Genomic DNA, 21286 nt, shown 5'->3' with positions numbered 1-21286 from the left:
GTTCAAAAGATTTCGAAATCAGTAAGATTGGTTCAACGTTTGATGTGGTATTTATCGGTGATGATTCTATTGCTGTTACATCTGGAGAATCAGATACGATTAATATAATCGACTTAAAGAAGCAAAAACTGAAGAAATCATTAAAAGTAAATTCAGCCAATGATGGAGTAGTATACAAAGATGGACATTTGATTTATTGTGTCAGAGAGAAAGGACTACAGATGATAAGTCTTAGTGATGAATCCATTACCAATGTTAGCAATAACAAAGTTCATACATGGTCATACGTTACAACATTCGGTGACAAACTGTTCTACACAAACTATGACAATGACAGTGTAACATGTTGTGATTACCATGGTAACATACTGTGGACGTTCTGTGATACAAGTATTTTGTATGGTCCACTCGGCATCTCTGTAGACAATGATGGTAACGTGTTTGTAGTGGGATGTTATACTCACAATGTTGTCGTTATCTCTGCTGATGGACAACGCTACAAACAACTTTTATCAAGTGAAGATGGACTGGTTGACCCACAAGTTTTGCACTATGACACATCTACCAATAAATTGTTGGTTGCAAATGAATCCAATGACGCGTTCTTGTATGAAGTTAGATGATAAGAAACGACATTTAATAGTTAAAATATTCGTCTAAGGACTTCCGTTGATCTAGATAACTCAATATATTTTCAGATAAATGACTTGGTTTACAGTTACATACTTTTTTGATTGGGACCAGTATTTGTACATAACAACGGCATTTGTCTCACCTATAAATGTATGTTATGGTTTATTAAAATTATTTTGGTACAAGTATTCATATTACACAGACTTTTAGAAACAATAAGTTAGACAGGAACGCGAAGAGTGGTCAAGTATTTTAAAGGATTTAATAGTTAGGATTCATGTTAAAGTGAAAAGGGTTCTAAACAGAAAGCACTTTAGAACAATAATATTATAGATTCGAATACAGGAAGATGTGGGGTAAACGTCAATGCGACAGCAGTCTAACGACTTGAACAAAAATAATATAGAAGCGAATACAAGGAGATGCGGGGTATCCGTTAATTATACAACAACCCAACAACTGGAACGAAAATAATTTAGAAACGAATACAAGGAGATGTGGGGTAATAAGTCAATGAGACAGTAACCCAACGACTTGAACAAAAATATAATAGATATGAATACAAGGAGATGTGGGATATCCGTCACATAGACAGCAATCCAACGGTTTGAACAAACATATTATAGAAATTGAATACAAGAAGATGTGGGGTATAAGTGAATGAGACAACAACCCAACAACTTGAACAAAGACATAATAAATACGATTACAAAGAGATGTGGAGTATAAGTAAATGACACAGCAATCAACAACTTGAACACATATAAAATAGATATGAAAAGAAGGATATGTGGGTATACATCAATGAGAGAGGAACCCAATCATTTGAACAAAATTATTAAAAGAACGAATGCAAGGGATGCGGAGTATACGTTGATGAGACAGCTACCAAACGACTTGAACAAAAATATTAAAAGAAACGAATACAAAGAGATGTGGGGTATACGTCCATGAGACAGCAACCCAGCTATTTGAACGATAATATTATAGATACTAAATCAATGAGATATTTGGGTCAATGAGACAGCAACCCAACGACTAGAACATATATTATGAATATAAATATAAGGAAATGTGGGGTAATACGTCAATGAGACAGCAATCCAACGATTTGATCAAAATATAAAAGAAACAAATACAAGGAGCATAGGTATACGTCAAAGAGACAACTATCCAACGGCTTGAACAAAAATGTTATAAATACGACTACACGGAGATGTGAGGAATCCGTCAGTGAGACAGTAACCCAACGATTTGAACAAAAACTGTTATATATACGATTACAAGGAGATATGAGTGTCCGTTAGTGAGACAGCAACCCAACGACTTGAACAAAAATATTATAAATACGACTACAAGAAGATGTGAGGTGTCCGTCAGTAAGACAGTAACCCAACGACATGAACAAAAATATTATAAATATGTGTACAAGGAGATGTGAGGTATCCGTCAGTGAGACAGTAACCCAACGACTTGAACAAAAATATTATAAATATGATTACAAGGAGATGTGAGGTGTATCCGTCAGTGAGACAGTAACCAAACGACTAGAACATATATTATGAATATAAATATAAGGAAATGTGGGATAATACGTCAATGAGACAGCAATCCAACGATTTGATCAAAATATAAAAGATTCAAATACAAGGAGCATAGGTATACGTCAAAGAGACAACTATCCAACGGCTTGAACAAAAATATTATAATTATGACTACAAGGAGATGTCTGGTATCCGTCAGCGAGACAGCAACCCAACGACTTGAATAAAAATATTATAAATATGTTTACAAGGAGATGTGAGGTATCCGTCAGTGAGACAGTAACCCAACGACTTGAACAAAAATATTATAAATATGATTACAAGGAGATGTGAGGTATCCGTCAGTGAGACAGTAACCCAACGACTTGAACAAAAATATTATACTACAAGGAGATATGAGGTCTCCGTCAGTGAGACAGTAACCCAACGACTTGAACAAAAATATTATAGATATGATTACAGGGAGATAGGGGGTATACATCTCCGAGACAGAAAATCAACAACTTAAACAATAATATACTAGATACGCGTACAAGAAGATATGGGATATACATCAATGAGATAGCAACCCAACGGCTTGACTAAAAATACCTACAAACTAGAATATTCGATAAACGTAATGATATCAAATTTCGAATTGTCAACTCCCAATTTCTCAGCAGTAACATAATACGTTACGCTCGTTCATGTTCACACTATACGGACTTCATTAATAGGGGTGTGCTACTTACACAAAAACTGTCCCAACAAAGTTATGAGGAAGAACAACTGAAATCAACAATACATAATATTTACGGTCACAATCACGAATCGGTTAACCGATACGATATATCGGCATCTTAACTCACTAGCGACCTGTTTTCTCGCTCTTATATCTTTAGATATCAGTAAAATCTTCTGATCTGCAATTAAACCGATTGTGTTATATTCCTGATTATGATATTTTGACTGAATGTGAATAAGCATGGGTCGTGATGCATGTATAGCATTATTTTTGATGTTTAGAGTATTGATATTGCATGGGAAAATATATTATCTCCTCTCTCTTTACCAATTTGTCAACAAGTTTGTCTTCACAAGACTTACATGTATCATTACTTTCTTTCTCAAACAATTTATTATTTTTGGTAACAAACGTGTCTCTAAACCGCATGCTTTTCCCCCTTTAATTGCATACTTTTCGAATTTTACAAGAATGCCAAATTACTTTTTTTTAAAGACACTTGACGTTGAAAGTATATTAGATTTGCTGAAGATTCAATTAATTAATGATCTTTCATGCGAGTAAAAAAAAAAAAAAATAAATAAATGTGGTATAATTGCCAATGAGACAATTACTGAGTACTGTACTTGTACTGCATTCACCAATGAGCAAAACCGTTACTGTGTTGCATGCTATAAACAGTCACGGCTTGGCAAAATGTGAAAAAAAGTCCATTGGATGCGTACAGATAGGTTTTTTAGTCTTGCAAAGCATGGTTTACTTATCAGAAATTGGCTTTGAACTAGCCTTTTTTATGTATCTCTCCCTTCCTGAATTTTAGTCACTGTGGGTACTCTTAGATCGATATGTTGTGGGTTTTTTTTTCTGTCGATCTGATTAGACATTCAAACTAAGGGAGCTACCATTTGATTTTTATGGGGGGGCTAGGATGAAAAATTTTGTCCTGCATTTTTTTTTAGTTGTAATCTCTGTCCTGCCTTTTTATTTTTCACTCTATTCGGTCCTGCCTTTTTTTTTAACGTTTATCCTGACTTTTTTTTACCTAAATTGTCATCCTGACTTTTTTTTTTGCAAGTGTCTCATCCTGCCTTTTTTTTTACTCAAAACTCCTGTCCTGCCTATTTTTTTCAAATTTCATCCTAGCCCCCCCATAAAAATCAAATGGTAGCTCCCTAAAGTTTACTTGTTGATCTTATATTGTGCTGTTACACCACTGTACCATGTAAGGTGAGGGTTGAACGCTCAAAAACACGTTTAACCCCATCATGTTCTTAATGTGCATGTCCCAAGTCAGAATCCTGTGGTTTTCGTTTGCTGTTCGTCTGTCATGTTATATAGACACAGATGGACAACTCCAAACTAGAATCTATAACAAAACTTATGATTTCAACATTTAAATTGTCATCTTCCCAGTTCACTGCAACTTCCCCTCTTTTCCATCGTATGATGTTTATATATCTCAATTTATTTAATACATTACGCTTCTGCATGTGCATTAATTTTGTGCTTTATACGGACTGCATAAACAGGGGTGTATTTCTTACGCAAAATTGCTCTAACAGAGTAACGTTATGAGGAAGATCGACTGAAATCGACACTTCATCATCACGAATTATTTGCTCGAAATGATGTGTCTGTGTCTCACTTCAATGGAGACATATTTTCGCTGTCTTAAAGGGGCATTAGCTGTTAAATTCAGGTTCACCGATTTGACTTAAATTCTCATATTTGCTTTATAACATACCAAAACGTATATCCAAATTATAAGTCTAAAATAAACAATTAACGATGCATCACACAAAATTTGGTTTTCCATGCATAATCTATACAAATTCTGACAATTTTGCACAACCTGTAGCGAGAAAAAAAGCCCGGTGACCCATATTTTTATTATATTTTTGAAAAAAGCATGATGTAAACTACATTTTGACAAATTATTAAAAAATTCTAAAGATTTTAATTTAGAGCCCCCATCTACCTTAAAGTGACACTAGACTTTAGCAAAACCATACTTAATTGTTTCGAATATAATTGAAAATTCGAACAATAAAAGGAATTATGTAATGAAATAAATATTTTACTGACAATATAGGACTTGAAAGGTTTAAGTTATTTAAAGGGGAAAGTAGAACAAAAGTAAAGGGCCAGCTGAAGCCTATCGCCGGGTGTGGGATTTTCTTGGTGCGTTGAAGACCCATTGATTGCTTTGTGCTGTTTTCTGCTCTTTGGTCAGGTTGCTGTCTCTGCCAGATTCCACGTATCCATCCTCCATTCTATAGATACGAATACAACGAGATGTGGGGCACACGGCAATGAGACAGCAACCCAACGAATTAAACACATATTTTATAAAAACGAATTCAGATAGATGTGGCGTATACGTCACTTAGACAGTTACCCACCGACTTAAACAAAAATATAATAGATGTGAAGACAAGAAAATGTTAGGATATACGCCAATGAGACATCAACCTAACGACTTGAAAAAAAATTAAAGATTTGAATACAAAGAGATGTGTATATATGCTGATGGGAGAACATCCCGACGACTAGAACAAAACGATTATTTATAATATGTGAATACAAAGAGGTGTGGGTACATGTATATGTCAATTAGACAACAACCCAATGATTTGACCGAAAATATAATATATATATATAGATATGTATACAGAGACTATTCTGTTACGCTTTTCCTCCATTTATATAGTTCGTTTGATTATATTCTTAATCTGTTTATGTGTTCCAGTCTAGGAGGATTATTCATCTTTAAACCTTATAAGAAGTTGTAAGAACTTTAAGCATCGTATCATCGTTACCTTTCCCTTTCTTACATATATCTCGAACTGAATATTGCAAGGTCATTCCAGAACTGGAGAAGTACAAACATCATCTAGGACACAATTCGTGGCTAACCACAGAGTGAGTTACATTTATAACTTTGTATTCGATGCCTTCAAATTGTTTTTCACATATATTTGAACTCTTTATCCGTGATATACTGGAAACTTCACCTTTATAACTGCAGACTTATTTCGCGTTCTATTGACTGTGCCATTGTCTATATTTGACATTCATACATAATAACATTAATTCAACACAATGTAAAATTGTATTTATTTTGTATTTTCAGCTTTTTACCATTGGTTTAGATTGGTTTGAGAATAAATTGTCAGCACCCGATAGTCTTATTACTTGAGCCCATTCGTGGTTATACTTAGTGGTCAGGCCATTACAGTAAAAAGTCTACAACTTGCCTGTTGTGTCTCACAGATAACGCCACTCCACGTCAGTTCTACAACTACAACCTGCCTGTTGAGACCTGCAAGAACGCGTCATCCCTTGGCGTACAGTAAATTGACAACAACTTGTCTACACATCTCCTGAACAGGAAATACAACGGAGCATCGTTCGTAGCTGTTACCTTGACACTACGCAACACAGCTTGTGCGTCCTAGGCAGCAAACCAACAACGTTGAACAAACATTGCCTACTTCTAGTTGATTTACATCATGGATCCCAGTCACCATCAGCAAGAAGAGGTTCAGCCCCCTGAGGGAGATGTCCCTAAAGAACTAGAAGAAAATCCGTCTGATAACACACATTTAGATGAAAATGCCGAGACAAGGCGAGTACGTGAACTTACCGAAAAGGGACAGGGAGCCTTTATAGAAAAACGTGACAAGTTCTATCACGACTTAGAGGCCCTATGGTCAAACCTAGAATCTCAGTTATTAGAAACGACCAGGCCTCCTAACGACCTCCAGCAATTGCTAACATTACAAGATAAAATTGTACAAGCCTGTACTAATTATCGCAGGCTCACAGACGAGTACTTGAAATTTCTTAAAAAATACAAGAACATTAGACAGCCTTCAAGACATTGATACGTGCAAATTTTCAACGGATATCCGAATGTCTAAAGTCAACCTGGCAAGTGAAACTTTACACGAGCATCGCCTTACCCTCACAAAGGCTAAAAACACCTCGCATAGTGGGAGCTCAAACTTCTCTGACATGTCAAGCCTAGCACGGAGAAAGCGTGCCAAGGCAGAGTCCGCTAGATCAAGGATAGCCTTTGCCGAGCAACAAGCTGCCCTCCTAAAGCAGGAGGCCGTATTAGAGGAACAGACCCTATACAGACAAACAGAAATCAAGGCCAAAATAGAACAAGAAGCCATCCGTGCAAAACAAGAGGCCACACGTAGAAAAGCCGAAGCGGAACAGGAGGCCACACGTAGAAAAGCCGAAGCGGAACAAGAGGCCACACGTAAAATTGCTGAGGCTGCTCACCTGAAAGCTCGAATTGAACAGGAGGAGGAGCACATTAAAGCTGAAAAAGAACAGGAGGCCGTTCGCAGGAAAACTCAAACGGAACAGGAAGCAGCACGTGCGGTCCGAGAAAAAGCCGAACTTAAGGCTGCTATGAACATTCTCGAAGCAAAAAGAGAAGCTGCAGCCGCAGAAGCCGAGGCTCGTATCCTGGAATACGACGGCAGCCAAGCAGTTAGCGATCTCCCTGACGAAACGGAAGACCCTCTCCAGCGTGTGCAAGATTTCGTCAATTAACATCCTGTACCAACTGCTGTAAAGGAAGTAACAGGACCTCAAAAGATGAGACAAAGTCCTGTTAAGATTGAGCTGAGTCATGAAGCACCAGCGTTCGTGCCATCTGTGGCACTGAACTTGCCGCCACGGACATCTGCTGTTTTGCCTTCCGATACTAAGTCACCGGAAATTACCTTAATCCCAGATCTGGGAATAGTAACCGGCATACAAAAACTAGGCCTTTCAGAGGAGATCCCTACTGAACACCAAAAACAAGGCGTAATAGAAGAGACCCCTGTTGCATACCAACAACAAATCAATCCTACGTCGGAGATAACCAGATTTCTCCTACGCAAGGACCTGCTGTTCTCCCGGCTAACAAGCTTTAACGACCAGGCAGAATCCTTTCATACATGGAAAGCCAGTTTTAAAAACGTCATAGATGAATTACAAGTTTCAGACTCGGAACAGATATACCTACTTATTAAATGGCTTGGACCAGCGTTTGCCAAACATGCCATGAGTATAAGGGCGTCAAATGCCAACAACCCAACAAGGGGCCTACACAGACTATGGGAGAGACTGGACGACCGATATGGTGCTCCAATAATGTTGGAGGCGTCTCTCGTCAACAAACTTGCCAACTTTCCAACACTGACAAATAAAGACAACTCACTCCTGTACGATTTGTCAGATATTATCTCAGAAATAGAGTATCACAAAGAAAATTCCAAGCTGGGATGTTTGCTTGCTTATTTCGACTCTTCGTCCGGGATAAATCCTATTGTGGAAAAACTGCCATACGGACTCCAAGAAAAGTGGATAACAATGGCTTCAAGATACAATTCTAAACACGAAGTTGCCTTTCCCCCTTACACAGAATTCTCTGCCTTCATCAGGGAAATAAGTAAAATTAAGAACGATCCTGGTTTCATCTTTGGGTCAAAAGTCACACCAAATACAAAAGGTGCTGCGCCAAAGTCCACACCTCAAACCTACTCTAAATTCAACGTCCATAAGACGGATGTTGAACAGCAAACTGGAGACAGCAGTCAACAACAAGATCTGTGTATCCTACACAAGACAAAGCATCCCTTGAATGAATGCCGAGCGTTCCGAGCCAAATCAATCGAGGAACGCAAAGAACTGTTAAGACAGAACAATGTGTGCTACAAGTGTTGTGAGTCAACCACACACAGAAGTCGGGACTGCAACGCAAGTATAAGTTGTAATGAGTGTGGAAGTCAACGACATACCACCGCACTTCACATCACTAGACCACAGCAACCTGCAAGTTCTCAGTCTAGCTCGCCCAGACAAGCCTACGGCGGGGAGCCAACAGAATCGACTGAAATCAAGTTAACCTCCGTGAGTTCAACCTGCACAGAGATCCACAAAGATCCTAAGAGTGAGAAATCTTGTGCCAAGATATTACCTGTGGATGTGTACCACAAGGACAGGACAGACAAAATTATCCGGATGTACGCCATCATTGACGACCAAAGCAACCGGTCTCTTGCCTCGCCTGAAATCTTCAATCTGTTCAACGTTCGGGAAAAACCTAAAAACAACTCTCTTACAACATGCTCCGGCAGAGTAGCTACTTCCGGGAAAAGAGGAAAAAATTTCGTCTTAAAATCTGTACATGGTGACGTACAATTTGATCTGCCTACATTAATTGAATGTAATAATATTCCCAATAATCGAGACGAAATTCCTACTCCTGAGGTTGCAACGTATCATCCTCATCTAAAACAACTCATAGGAAGCTTTCCACCGATAGAGGAACGTTGCCAAATTCTACTCTTAATTGGAAGAGACCTTATAGAGGCACATCACGTCCTTGAACAACGCCTAGGACCACCCAGAACTCCATTTGCCCAAAAATTGAAACTTGGTTGGGTCATAATTGGAAATACATACATTGACAAGCAAACTGTTACGCTTGAAGTCAACACAAAGATAACTAACGTTTCAATCACGAAACCAGAACAACTTCTCAACGCCTCAAGACCGGAAATATCCGTCAAGGACGAAAATCCAATCGTTGGTGAAGAAAACTACCAAAACTTAAATTCAGATGTGAAGGTTTCAAAAATGCACTCCATACAATTCCTTGAGTGTACTGGATCTAGTGCCAAATCTGGTAAACTCAAGAATTTATCTAAAGGGACAGCACTCGTGTCACTAAAAGCAGAATCTGTGACTTCTATAGAAAATTCTATGGATAAAGAAAACTTCATTCCGAAATCAACAAGACCTGAAGTTCATGGAGATGCAATCAGTCGCATTCACAAATCTATTCCGAAAGAAGGACCGATTGCCAATTTAAATCTGCCTGGGAACAATCAACATCTACTCCGAGTAGGAAGCAATATCGCCAAGTCTAACTTGGATATTAGTGAAAAGGAACCAGTGGTCTTATCTGGACACCATCACAAAGCAACACCCTTTGTGGGACATTACTCCGACAAAATCAAACATCGAGGACGCCACTTTACAGATAGAGCGACTAGATCCGCAGGATGGAACGCTAGGAGGAAACGCTTAATTTCGTCTGAGACTTACAAAGATGTGACATTTCGCCAAATCGGACGAGGACCAAGTACTAACTCCCGTCATACTTACCGGAGGATATCGCCGTCTTGGAGAAAACAGTTCCTATTATCGATACATCAGTAATAGAACATTCTACAGAACACAACAATCTCATCCGAGACATCCTTCTTCTAAAGGACACGAAACTGTGCCAAACCCAGTTTCCCATGGAATAAATTTATTCAGGAAACTTTATAGTGAAAAGTCGAGACCTGATATTTCTCACACGACCAATAGTGGACATTTTACCTGTACATATTCAATTGATGTTGGGACTTATTTATTTATCTTATGTTCATATGCGATTAATTTATGGAATAGTGATATCAGATAGTCATCAGACGGGGAGTAATCTGTTACGCTTTTCCTCCATTTATATAGTTCGTTTGATTATATTCTTAATCTGTTTATGTGTTCCAGTCTAGGAGGATTATTCATCTTTAAACCTTATAAGAAGTTGTAAGAACTTTAAACATCGTATCATCGTTACCTTTCCCTTTCTTACACATATCTCGAACTGAATATTGCAAGGTCATTCCAGAACTGGAGAAGTACAAACATCATCTAGGACACAATTTGTGGCTAACCACAGAGTGAGTTACATTTATAACTTTGTATTCGATGCCTTCAAATTGTTTTTCACATATTTGAACTCTTTATCCGTGATATACTGGAAACTTCACCTTTATAACTGCAGACTTATTTCGCGTTCTATGGACTGTGCCATTGTCTATATTTGACATTCATACATAATAACATTAATTCAACACAATGTAAAATTGTATTTATTTTGTATTTTCAGCTTTTTACCATTTGTTTAGATTGGTTTGAGAATAAATTGTCAGCACCTGATAGTCTTATTGCTTGAGCCCAATCGTGGTTATACTTAGTGGTCAGGCCATTACAGAGACAGTTGTGGATATATGTTGATGAGACAACAACCCCACGACTTGAACAAAATATAACAGATAAGAATACAAGTAGATGTGTTGTATATATTAATAAGACAGCAATCCAACGATTTGATCAAAATATAATATACATGAATACAAGAAGACATTCATTGGGTATACGTGAAAGAGACAACAAACCAACGACGTGACCAACAATATTATAAATATGAATACAAGACGATTACAAAAAACTGTCGACCTCTCTGAATTGTGGGTTATATGTCAAGGAAAAAGCAACGCAACGAATTAAACAAACGTATTATAGATATGAATACAAGAAAATGTGGGGTATACGTCAATGAGACAGCAACCCAACGATTTGAATAAACATATTATAGATACGATTACAAAGAGATGTGGGTATACGTCAGTGAGACTAACAACCCAACGATTTAAACGACAAAATTATTAATATGAATACAAGAAGATGTGGGGTTACACGTCAATAAGACAACAACCCAATAACTTGAATAGCAATATCATAGAACCAATAACAAGGAGATGTTAGAATATACGTCAATGAGATAGCAACCCAACGACAAAAATATCATAGATACGAATTCAACGAGATATGGGGTATTCGTCAGTGACACAGCTATCTAACGACTTGAAAAAAAAGTATAGATGTGAATGTACACAGTTTAGGTGTTATACGTCAATAAGACAGCAACCCAACGACTTGAACATGATTATTATAGATGTGAATACAAAGAGTTGTGGGGTATACGTCAATGAAACAGCAACCCAACGACTTTAACACAAATATTATAAATACGAATTTAAGGAGATTTTAGGGTATACGTCAAAGAGACATTAACCCAACGACAAGAACAAAAAAATCATAGAAACGAATACAAGGAGGTGTTTGGATATACATTGTACGTCAATGAGACAGCAACCAAACGATTTGAACAAAATATAATAGATACGAATACAAATAAATAAATAAATTTAACCATAATAGCACACCAATGTATGATGGTCTTAATTAGGGAGGGGCTCCTACATTTCTGTATTACTTTTAACTGTAAAGGTCATTTACTCTATTCTTTATATTTGTTGCCCATTTTCCCCATCATTCCCCTTTTTATAGATTTGGCTGATTGTGATCTATTCTGTAAACTATGGGCCCCATTCAGACCCTCATCTTTATATATATATATAAAAAAACACACATCTTAAACTTATACTAATTTAATACTAGACAGAAAAATAAAGATTTATGAAATTAAGAAAAAGAAATCAAACCAATAATTTAAGGGGGTCAGTTTATTGCCTATATTAATTCTTCAGACGAAATATGATCAAATATCATCTCTATTCGTTTACGCAAAGATTTATATCCCCTGTCTTAAAATATTTATACATTTAGCCAACAAAAATAGCACCAAAATACGGTAAAGAAACCAGATCAATCACTCGTGTGTGCATAAAGTACTATCAATATTAAATCATGCAAGAATTATGTCCCCTGACTTAAACTAGTTATAATAAAATCATGTGACAATTTACCTTCCTTTTCTAAAGTATTTCCTATGTATAAGGCTTAATAAGGTACGTAATTTATTTCAATATTTCTCGGTATAATACAGTCACAATCCACACACAACCAACTCACAAACACATAAAACTTACTTTTAAACATGTTAGTTATGTATAGTTTAATTTGTTTACGTTTTCCCATTTAAATCAACTTTTGTTTTGTACACGATCTTCTTCTGCATATGTAAGAGCATTTTGAATGTTTTACTAAATTTACCAATGTTTGTTTGACCTATTTATTATTGCCTTCCTCGTCTTATTTTTGTTTTCCTTTCAATTTTATATATTTTTTTCTATTTATTTAGGAAATTAGGAGTTGTGGTTACTAGTATGATTGTCAATTAGGTAAATAGTTTGAGCCAATTTAATCACGGTAGTGTCTCTGAAAAAAAATTCTATATACCTTTATAACAAGGTATATAGGGAAAACAAGTGTGTAGGGTCCGGCTTGGTCGTGTTTTTCTTCTAGTGATTTGATCGGGGTTTTTTTCGAGTGTGACCCAGTTTTTTGAGTGAATATGATCTAAAACGTTAACAAACAGACTTCTTTTCTGGTGAGACGTTATACAGTTGATTGAACGAGATATATACAAGTTTAGTTAGTATTTGTGATAAAAATGTATTATCAACCATACATTAATTGTGTCATGAAATTTTAAGTTCACCTTAACATGCTAATTCCAAAATATAAAAGAAATCCCTTTCTATACACATACAAATTTTAATGTCGCAAAAGCATACATAGATAAGAATCTATATATCCTTAGATATACAAAAATAACAAATTCATAGCAATGTCCGGGTTTTTTTTCCTCGAGAAGTCCGGATTTTATCGGTTAGCGTTCAGGTTTTTATGGAGTTAATTAACAAAGTTCATATGTGTTAAAATATTGTCCTTATAAGAACTAATTATCCTTCCGGAACACATGGCAGGTTCACAAACGACTTTTTTGGGGGGTGGAGGAGGTAAATTTTAATAAAATTGTAACCCACAAAATAGTGGAGTTTTGAAAAGAAATGATGATATACATGACTTTCAAATTTGTGCACTTCATCATAAATAACCTATGGCTCACCCTTATTTTCTATGGACAAAGTTTGCTGAACCAAAAGGGTTGTCATGGGTACAGAAAAGTTGACATCCATACGGCAGTAAAACATTACTATATCTTCCTATTTTCGTACAGAAACCGTTATCCCTCATCCACTTTTCCTCGTATGTGACATCAGACTCATTGTTGACATCCATACGGCAGTAAAACATTACTATATCTTCCTATTGTCGTACAGAAACCGTTATCCCTCATCCACTTTTCCTCGTATGTGACATCAGACTTATTGATGACATTCATACGGCAGTAAAACATTACAATATCTTCCTATTGTTGTACAGAAACCATTATCTCGCATCCACTTTTCCTCGTATGTGACATCAGACTTTAACCATACGGCAGTAAAACATTACAATATGTTCCTATTGTCGTACAGAAACCGTTATCCCGCATCCACTTTTCCTCGTATTTGACATCAGACTTATTGTTGTGTGTTTGTTTATTCTACATTGCCTAGAGATATAGGGGGAGGGTTGAGATCTCACAAAACATGCTGAACCCCGCCTCATTTTTGCGCCTGTCCCAAGTCAGGAGCCTCTGGCCTTTGTTAGTCTTGTATGACTTTTATTTTGGTTCATTTATATGTTTCGGAGTTTAGTGTGACTTTCATTTTCGCTGAACTAGTACACATTTTTGTTTAGGGGCCAGCTAAAGCCGGGTGCGAGATTACTCGCTGTGTTGAAGACCCATTAGTGGCCTTGGACTGTTTTCTGCTTTTTGGTCGGGTTGTTGTCTCTTTGACACATCCTTGGCTTTCAAATATTCGGCTTTCAGCGTTCCTGATGAAGGTAAATCCAGAAAAGCGCTTCGGACGCATAAAATCTATAACGTGTTGTTTTCATTTTTTGACACATTCCCCGTTTCCATTCTCAATTTTATCACCGAATTTGGGGTCCAAAATTAATCTTTGTTTGATTTCATCAAAAATTGAATTATTGGTTTTCTTTGATGTGCCCAATCTAACAGTGTTTTAGATTTTAGATTTTGGCCCCGTTTTTCAAATTGGTCCATATTAAGTTCCAAAGTATCCAAAATTAAACTAAGTTTGATTTTAACAAAAAAAATGAATTATTAGGGTTTTTTGATATGCTTAAACTAAGCGTATGATTAGATTTTTGATTTTGGGCACAGTTTTTAAGTTGGTTCAAATTGTGGTCCAAAATTAAACTTTCTTTGATTTTAACAAAAATTGAATGTGGGGTTCTTTTATATTCTGAATTGAAGTGTGTTATTAGACTTTGGATTTTGGGTCCTGTTATCAAATTGGTCCACATTGAGGTCCAAAGGGTCCAAAATTAAACTTTGTTGGATTTCTTCAAAAATTGAATTCTTGGGGTTATTTGCTATGCTGATTCCAATCGTTTATTTAAAATTTGGATATTGGACCATATCTAATAAATGTACAATTTTTAATTATTTAAATACTTAAACTTAGAGTCATTGTTAAAAATAGATACAGCATCATATCTAATTTTAGAGAAGAAATTATGTATTGATATAGTTTGAAATTTACTGTTCATTATTAGATATTTTAAATAATAAGTCATTCGGGTCGGCGAGTCCCGGATCAATCGGCGGTTTTTTTTCACTGAGAGAAGAATCTGTTTGGAAATCAATTTTTTGATAGTCTATTGAGGTATTCATTTATAAAATTGATTGCACGTCTTACTTAGACAAATATTCAGTATAGTATTGCTATTTTTTGTAAGTTTTTTTATTACATTAGTCGTAAAAACTTCGATTTTTTTTCATGTTTGTATTCCGTGAGTACAAACAAAATGGCGGACTCCGACTGTTTTGAATCTGTTGAAGAAAGCTCTTCAGTAGGCAGAGGTTATGAGTCTGACTTCTCCACAAGAGGTATGTCTGATAATTCTATAGAAAGGGAAAGCAAAGAACGCAAATTTGCAACCCCTAGTCCAAATAAAAGTTACTCACACGCAATCCAAACCCCAGCCACAGTCCGATATAGACCATTACGCAATGCCCCTCGACCCTCTGTCCCCGACAACCAGCATATCATTATTAGTGCTAGAGGTGTTCGCCTAGCAGAAGAAAATCCCATCAAAATTCAAAAAAATATTTCAAAGGAGTATGGAATAGTTAAAAATATTAGACCAATAAGATCTGGTAACATTATTGTACACTGTATGGATGGTATGCAACTAAAACAACTGATGAAAGCGACTCAGCTAGGAGAATGGCAAGTCAAGTGCTCTAAACCACAAAGTCTTCTGAGCTCACAAGGATGCATATATAATGTACCTCAGGAATATTCTGAGGAAGACATTAAATATGCATTAAATGAATATGGGGTCACAAAAGCCACAAGGCTTACATATTATGACAAACAACAAGCCAAAAGAGTACCCTCTAGAACTATAAAATTGTTCTTTAGCATACCACAAATGCCAACATCTGTATGCATTGGGTTTCTAAAGTACAGAGTTAAACTTTTTGTACCCAAGCCACTCCAATGCTATAAATGCCAACAGTTTGGCCATGTTGCTACAAATTGTAAAAGGGATAAAGCATGTGTAAAGTGTAGTTTAAGACATGAAGGCCAGTGTAATACTGATACAGCAGTGTGTGTAAACTGCAAAGGTCCTCATCAGGCAAACTCCAAAGATTGTCCTAAAAGAGTAGAAAAACAAAAAGCTCTCAAAAAGAGCAAGGAATTAAAAATATCAGTCGGTGAAGCCACCAAAATTGTAAAAGGTGAAGACACTAAGACCTTTGTTGCTGAGAAAGAATTAAATATGCAACATATCAGTAAAACAAAAACCCACAAAAAACCTATATTGGGAGAAGTAAATACTACTGTTTCCCAAATGGTTTCAATAATGACTATTGCAATAACTCATATCATTAATGCTCCAAAAGAGAGAATTACAGTTGAGAATGTAGCAAAGTACATCAGTGAAGTAGCCAAAACTCTAAACTTGTGTAATGTTGACACAGATCAAATGAATCATTATATTGAGAAAAGCCAGTTTATCAGTATATAAAATTCAAAATAATCAATACATATATATATATATACTAAATAAGTATTAACTTGAAGACCATCATTACTAACATCATGTATTTTATAATTATATTATTTACAATAATGACTAGTTCATTTGTTATACATCAGTGGAATTGCCATAGCTTTCATAGCAATGGTCCAGAATATCTATGGAATTTATCAAATTCATCTACTTATCCAGATGTATTATGCCTACAAGAAACTTGGTTTAAAAATGAAAATGATCTAATTGAAATTAACGGTTACACAGTTGCAGATTTCTCAGTTAGAGATGGCATAAAGGGGGGTGGCACAGCTATATATGTCAAAGTAGACATCCCATACTCTAAGAAAGTAATAACTTCAAAATTTGAAACTTCTGTTGCTCAAATATTAGTAAACAGTGATATGGTCACCATTATTAGCCTATATGATGCATCAACAGACACAAAAGAAGATGATTATATAAATCTCTTGAATCAAATTGAAGGTAAATTTATTATCTGTGGTGACTTTAATGCTCATCATTATCTATGGGGTAGTAATAAAACTGACACTAAAGGTAACTCATTGCATAATGCTATTAGTACCAATAATATTATAGTTTTAAATGATGGATCAGGTACTAGACAAAACCCCTCCGATCTACAATTGTCATGTATTGATATATCAATGTCTAGTGTACAGCTAGCACACCAAATAACGTGGACAGTAGATAATAAATCCTTATATGGTAGTGACCATTTTGTAATACAATTATCATTGAATCAAACCTCATCGTGTTCAAACAGCGAACACGAGTTGATTTGGAACTATAAAAAAGCTAATTGGGATGGGTTCGCCAGCTCATGTCATAATCAACTTAGTGAGAGCATGGTTACCGATAATATTAATGAATCATGTACACATCTCACTAACACTATCATTAAAATTGCTGGTGAGCACATCCCTTCCAAGAAAAGGTGGAAAAATAATAAACCAGAGGTAGCCTGGTGGAATGAAAACTGTACAAGGGTGGTAAAAGAACGCAATAAAGCTCGTAACAAGGCCAGACATACGGGGGTGGACATGATTATTTATTATACAAAGAAAAAGAAAAGGAATGTAGAAATACTATTAAATTAACACAGCAACAATATTGGGAAAACTTCTGCAGTGGATTGAATAATAATAATAATATAGGGCAAGTATGGAATACAATTAAGAGAATGATGGGTAAAACAATTAATTCTCTAATTATGCCAACTTTGATTTACAAAAATAAAATATATGAATCTACTAAAGAAAAGGCTAATATATTAGCTGAAGCATTTGCCAATGTAAGCAGTTCAAGTAACTATTCAGAAGCATTTATATCACATAAAGAACATATTGGGTCTATAGAAGCTGAAAAGTTGAAAGAATATTTTTCTGAAAACTCCCAAAGTTATAATGAACCATTTACCCTTAATGAATTACAGGATGCTATTGCTGATACATCAGATACATCTCCTGGTAAAGATAAGGTTACCTATAGTATGTTTAAAAGCTTTAGTGATAAATCACTTGGTGTACTTCTTTTATTATATAACAGAATTTGGTTCTCACAAGATCTTCCTCTGTCTTGGAAACATTCAATAATAATTCCAAGCTTTAAAAAGGGGAAAGATTCAAGTGACCCACATGCATATAGACCAATAGCTTTAACATCTAATTTTGTAAAAATTATGGAAAAGATGATTAATAACAGACTGAGGTGGTACCTTGAGAAAAATCAAATTTACTCACCTTATCAGAGTGGATTTCGTCAAAATAGAAGTACGATGGAACAAATAATTAGACTTGATAACGATATACAAAAATCATTTTTAAAGAAAGAATATTTAGTTGGAGTATTTATTGACTTCCAGAAAGCATTTGATATGATATGGAAGTTTGGACTTCTAAACAAAATGGTTAAAATTGGGATAAAGGGTAACATGCTCGGTTGGGTTAATTGTGTTCTCACTAACAGAACAATACAGGTCAAAATAAATAACACTCTTTCTGATACTCTCACGATCCAAAATGGTACCCCTCAAGGAAGTTGCATCAGCCCGACATTATTCAATATTATGGTAAACGATCTCCCCTCATGTATTAATAATTGTTCTATTTCCCAATTTGCAGACGATAGTGCTATATGGTTGTGTGGTAAAAATATTGGTTATATTCAAAGGAGAATACAGAAAGATCTTGACAATATCAAAACATGGTGTGATAAATGGGGATTTCTCATTTCCCCCTCTAAAACTGTAGCTATTGTGTTTAGTAGAAAGAAAAAGTCTGAGAAGTTATTATTAACGTTAGGTAACAGTTTATTACAAGTAGTCAATGAGGTGAAATTTTTAGGAATAATTATTGATAGTAAATTGACTTGGTTAAAACGTATACAATACATAGAGGCAAAATGCAGTAAAGTCTTAAATTGCATGAAACTTCTTACAGGTAATAAGTGGGGAGCAAACAGCCATTCTCTTAGAAACATATATATTGCACTTATAAGATCTAAAATAGACTACGGTTGTGAAGTATATAATTCCGCCTCACATTCCGTAAAGAAAATACTGGACCGGGTGCAAAGTCAAGCACTTCGAATTTGTACCGGTGCATATAAAAATGTAGCCACAAGTGGACTGCAAGTAGAAATGGGTGACCCACCCTACGAAGAACGTAGGAAGTGTCTTATTACAAAATCTTTCTTGAACATATCTAGTCATGAAGATAACCATCCAACTAAGGAAAGTTTAGCAAAAAAGGCAACATTTCTTTGCTACTCCAGGGAAATAAAACAGAATAAAAAACCATAGTTTATTATTTCAAAAGATATGATTAATCAACATGATATAGATATTAACCAAATATATAAATACAAACAATTCCCAACACCCCCTTGGCATTTGACTAAACCCCGTGTATGTACACAACTCACAAATCTCATCTCGAAAAAGGACAATCCACACTTAATTCGAAGTGAAAGTAACTTCATGATTGATACGCAGTATCGCCAGTTTTTAAAAAATATATACGGACGGATCTAAAGATCCAAATTCTAATAAAACCTCATGTGCATTTGCAATACCTGAAATGGGAATAAAAAAAGGTTTCAAACTGCCTAAGAATATGTCAATTTTCACTTGTGAGCTTATAGCAATATTTCTGTTTCTTATATGGTTAGAAGAATTCAAACCAAATAATGTCATTGTGTTTGTCGACTCTTTATCAGCTCTACAAGCCTTAAAGAGTAATTTATTTAAGGTAAAAAATTATTTATTGTACGATATCATATTTTTATACAACCAGTTAGTCAAACTAGGTAGCAACATAATATTTGAGTGGATCCCAAGCCACGTCGGAATTTTAGGAAATGAAATTGCAGACCAGACTGCCAAAGTGGCTCTTAATAAAGGTACAATAGATTGTCATATTCCCCTATATAAGGAAGACATCAAATGTTTAACAAAAAACATTTTAAAACAAATTTGGCAAAAACAGTGGTCAGACAACCCAAAGGGAAGATTACTACACTCCTTCCAAAATAATGTATCTTTTAAGATTACTATTCCACAAATGAATAGAGAAAATGAACGAATAATATTCAGATTAAGATCTGGCTCTATAAATGTCAATAAATATCTTCACAAAATAGGGAAAAGCCCGAGTGAAATTTGTGAAAACTGCAAAGTCACAGACGATGTTGTACACTTTCTATTAGTCTGCTCAAAATATGATGTGCAACGAAAACAGATGTTTGATACGCTTAAAAAAATGGAGTCATAGATCTCTCATTGAAACACCTTCTATCCGGATACACACACACTTTTAGTCCCGTGCATAACTATCTACGGGAAACTAATATACTTATAAGAAAATAGGAAGACTCTCAACTATAAGTGTCATTTAGCTTTAGTTTAGATATTATAAAATAAATAATTATGTATTTGGAACCAGTGTATATGAACTATTTCTCAGATGGTCCCTCAAGTTAAATTATTTCATCAAGTTATACAACCAGCAAGATTAAAAATAAAAGAAAAACTCACCAGAATATAAAATCATTTCCTTTTTTAATATCCATAGAATAATGATAAGTAAGTCACAAGTGCAATGCACACTTCACCTTTGTGTCAGTCCATTGAGCGTAATCAAACAGACTTTTTTCTACCTGTGTCATACATCAGTAAATCAATCACCTTTCAAACACCAGTACTAATTGACCATGAAATGCACGCAATTAATTTTAACAAGTATCAACATTCAATTTAAACACTCTGATCTATTGAAGATTAGTACACTAGAAAAGTTAACATTATATATTAAGGGAAAATACAACATCACCTTAAGATTCTCTATAATGGACAATTAGAAATTAAGAAATAAAAACAACAAACACAACACACTGTGCTCATATATTTAACAATAGAAACATTTGCTACAGGCTTCTTTTTTTTTTATGAAAGTGCCACTAACATTTATCTTAATGTTAAAAGATTAAAGGAAAAGCAAGAACAAAGGAAAATACAATTTGTCTTTTCAGATCTTCACAAACTGACAATTATAGTCATATTATTAGAAAATAAGAAAAACAAACAAACACAATCATT

General features: G+C 35.3%; 2 protein-coding genes across 2 annotated transcripts in view; both read left to right on the top strand.

Moving 5' to 3' along the window:
* Positions 1-21286, top strand: part of LOC127726761 (uncharacterized) — a 33761-nt gene that overhangs the window by 5291 nt on the left and 7184 nt on the right. The gene's annotated exons all lie outside the window — the stretch shown is intronic.
* Positions 15196-16662, top strand: LOC127726762 (uncharacterized). Its single transcript, XM_052234217.1, has one exon. It carries the CDS (start codon positions 15433-15435, stop codon positions 16660-16662), a length of 1230 nt encoding a protein of 409 aa, XP_052090177.1. The 5' UTR covers positions 15196-15432.

Source organism: Mytilus californianus, unplaced genomic scaffold (genome assembly GCF_021869535.1).
Source record: "Mytilus californianus isolate M0D057914Y unplaced genomic scaffold, xbMytCali1.0.p SCAF_18, whole genome shotgun sequence".
Taxonomy (NCBI): domain Eukaryota; kingdom Metazoa; phylum Mollusca; class Bivalvia; order Mytilida; family Mytilidae; genus Mytilus; species Mytilus californianus.
Note: the sequence above shows the minus strand (reverse complement) of the source record. Positions and strands in the feature narration are given on the sequence as shown.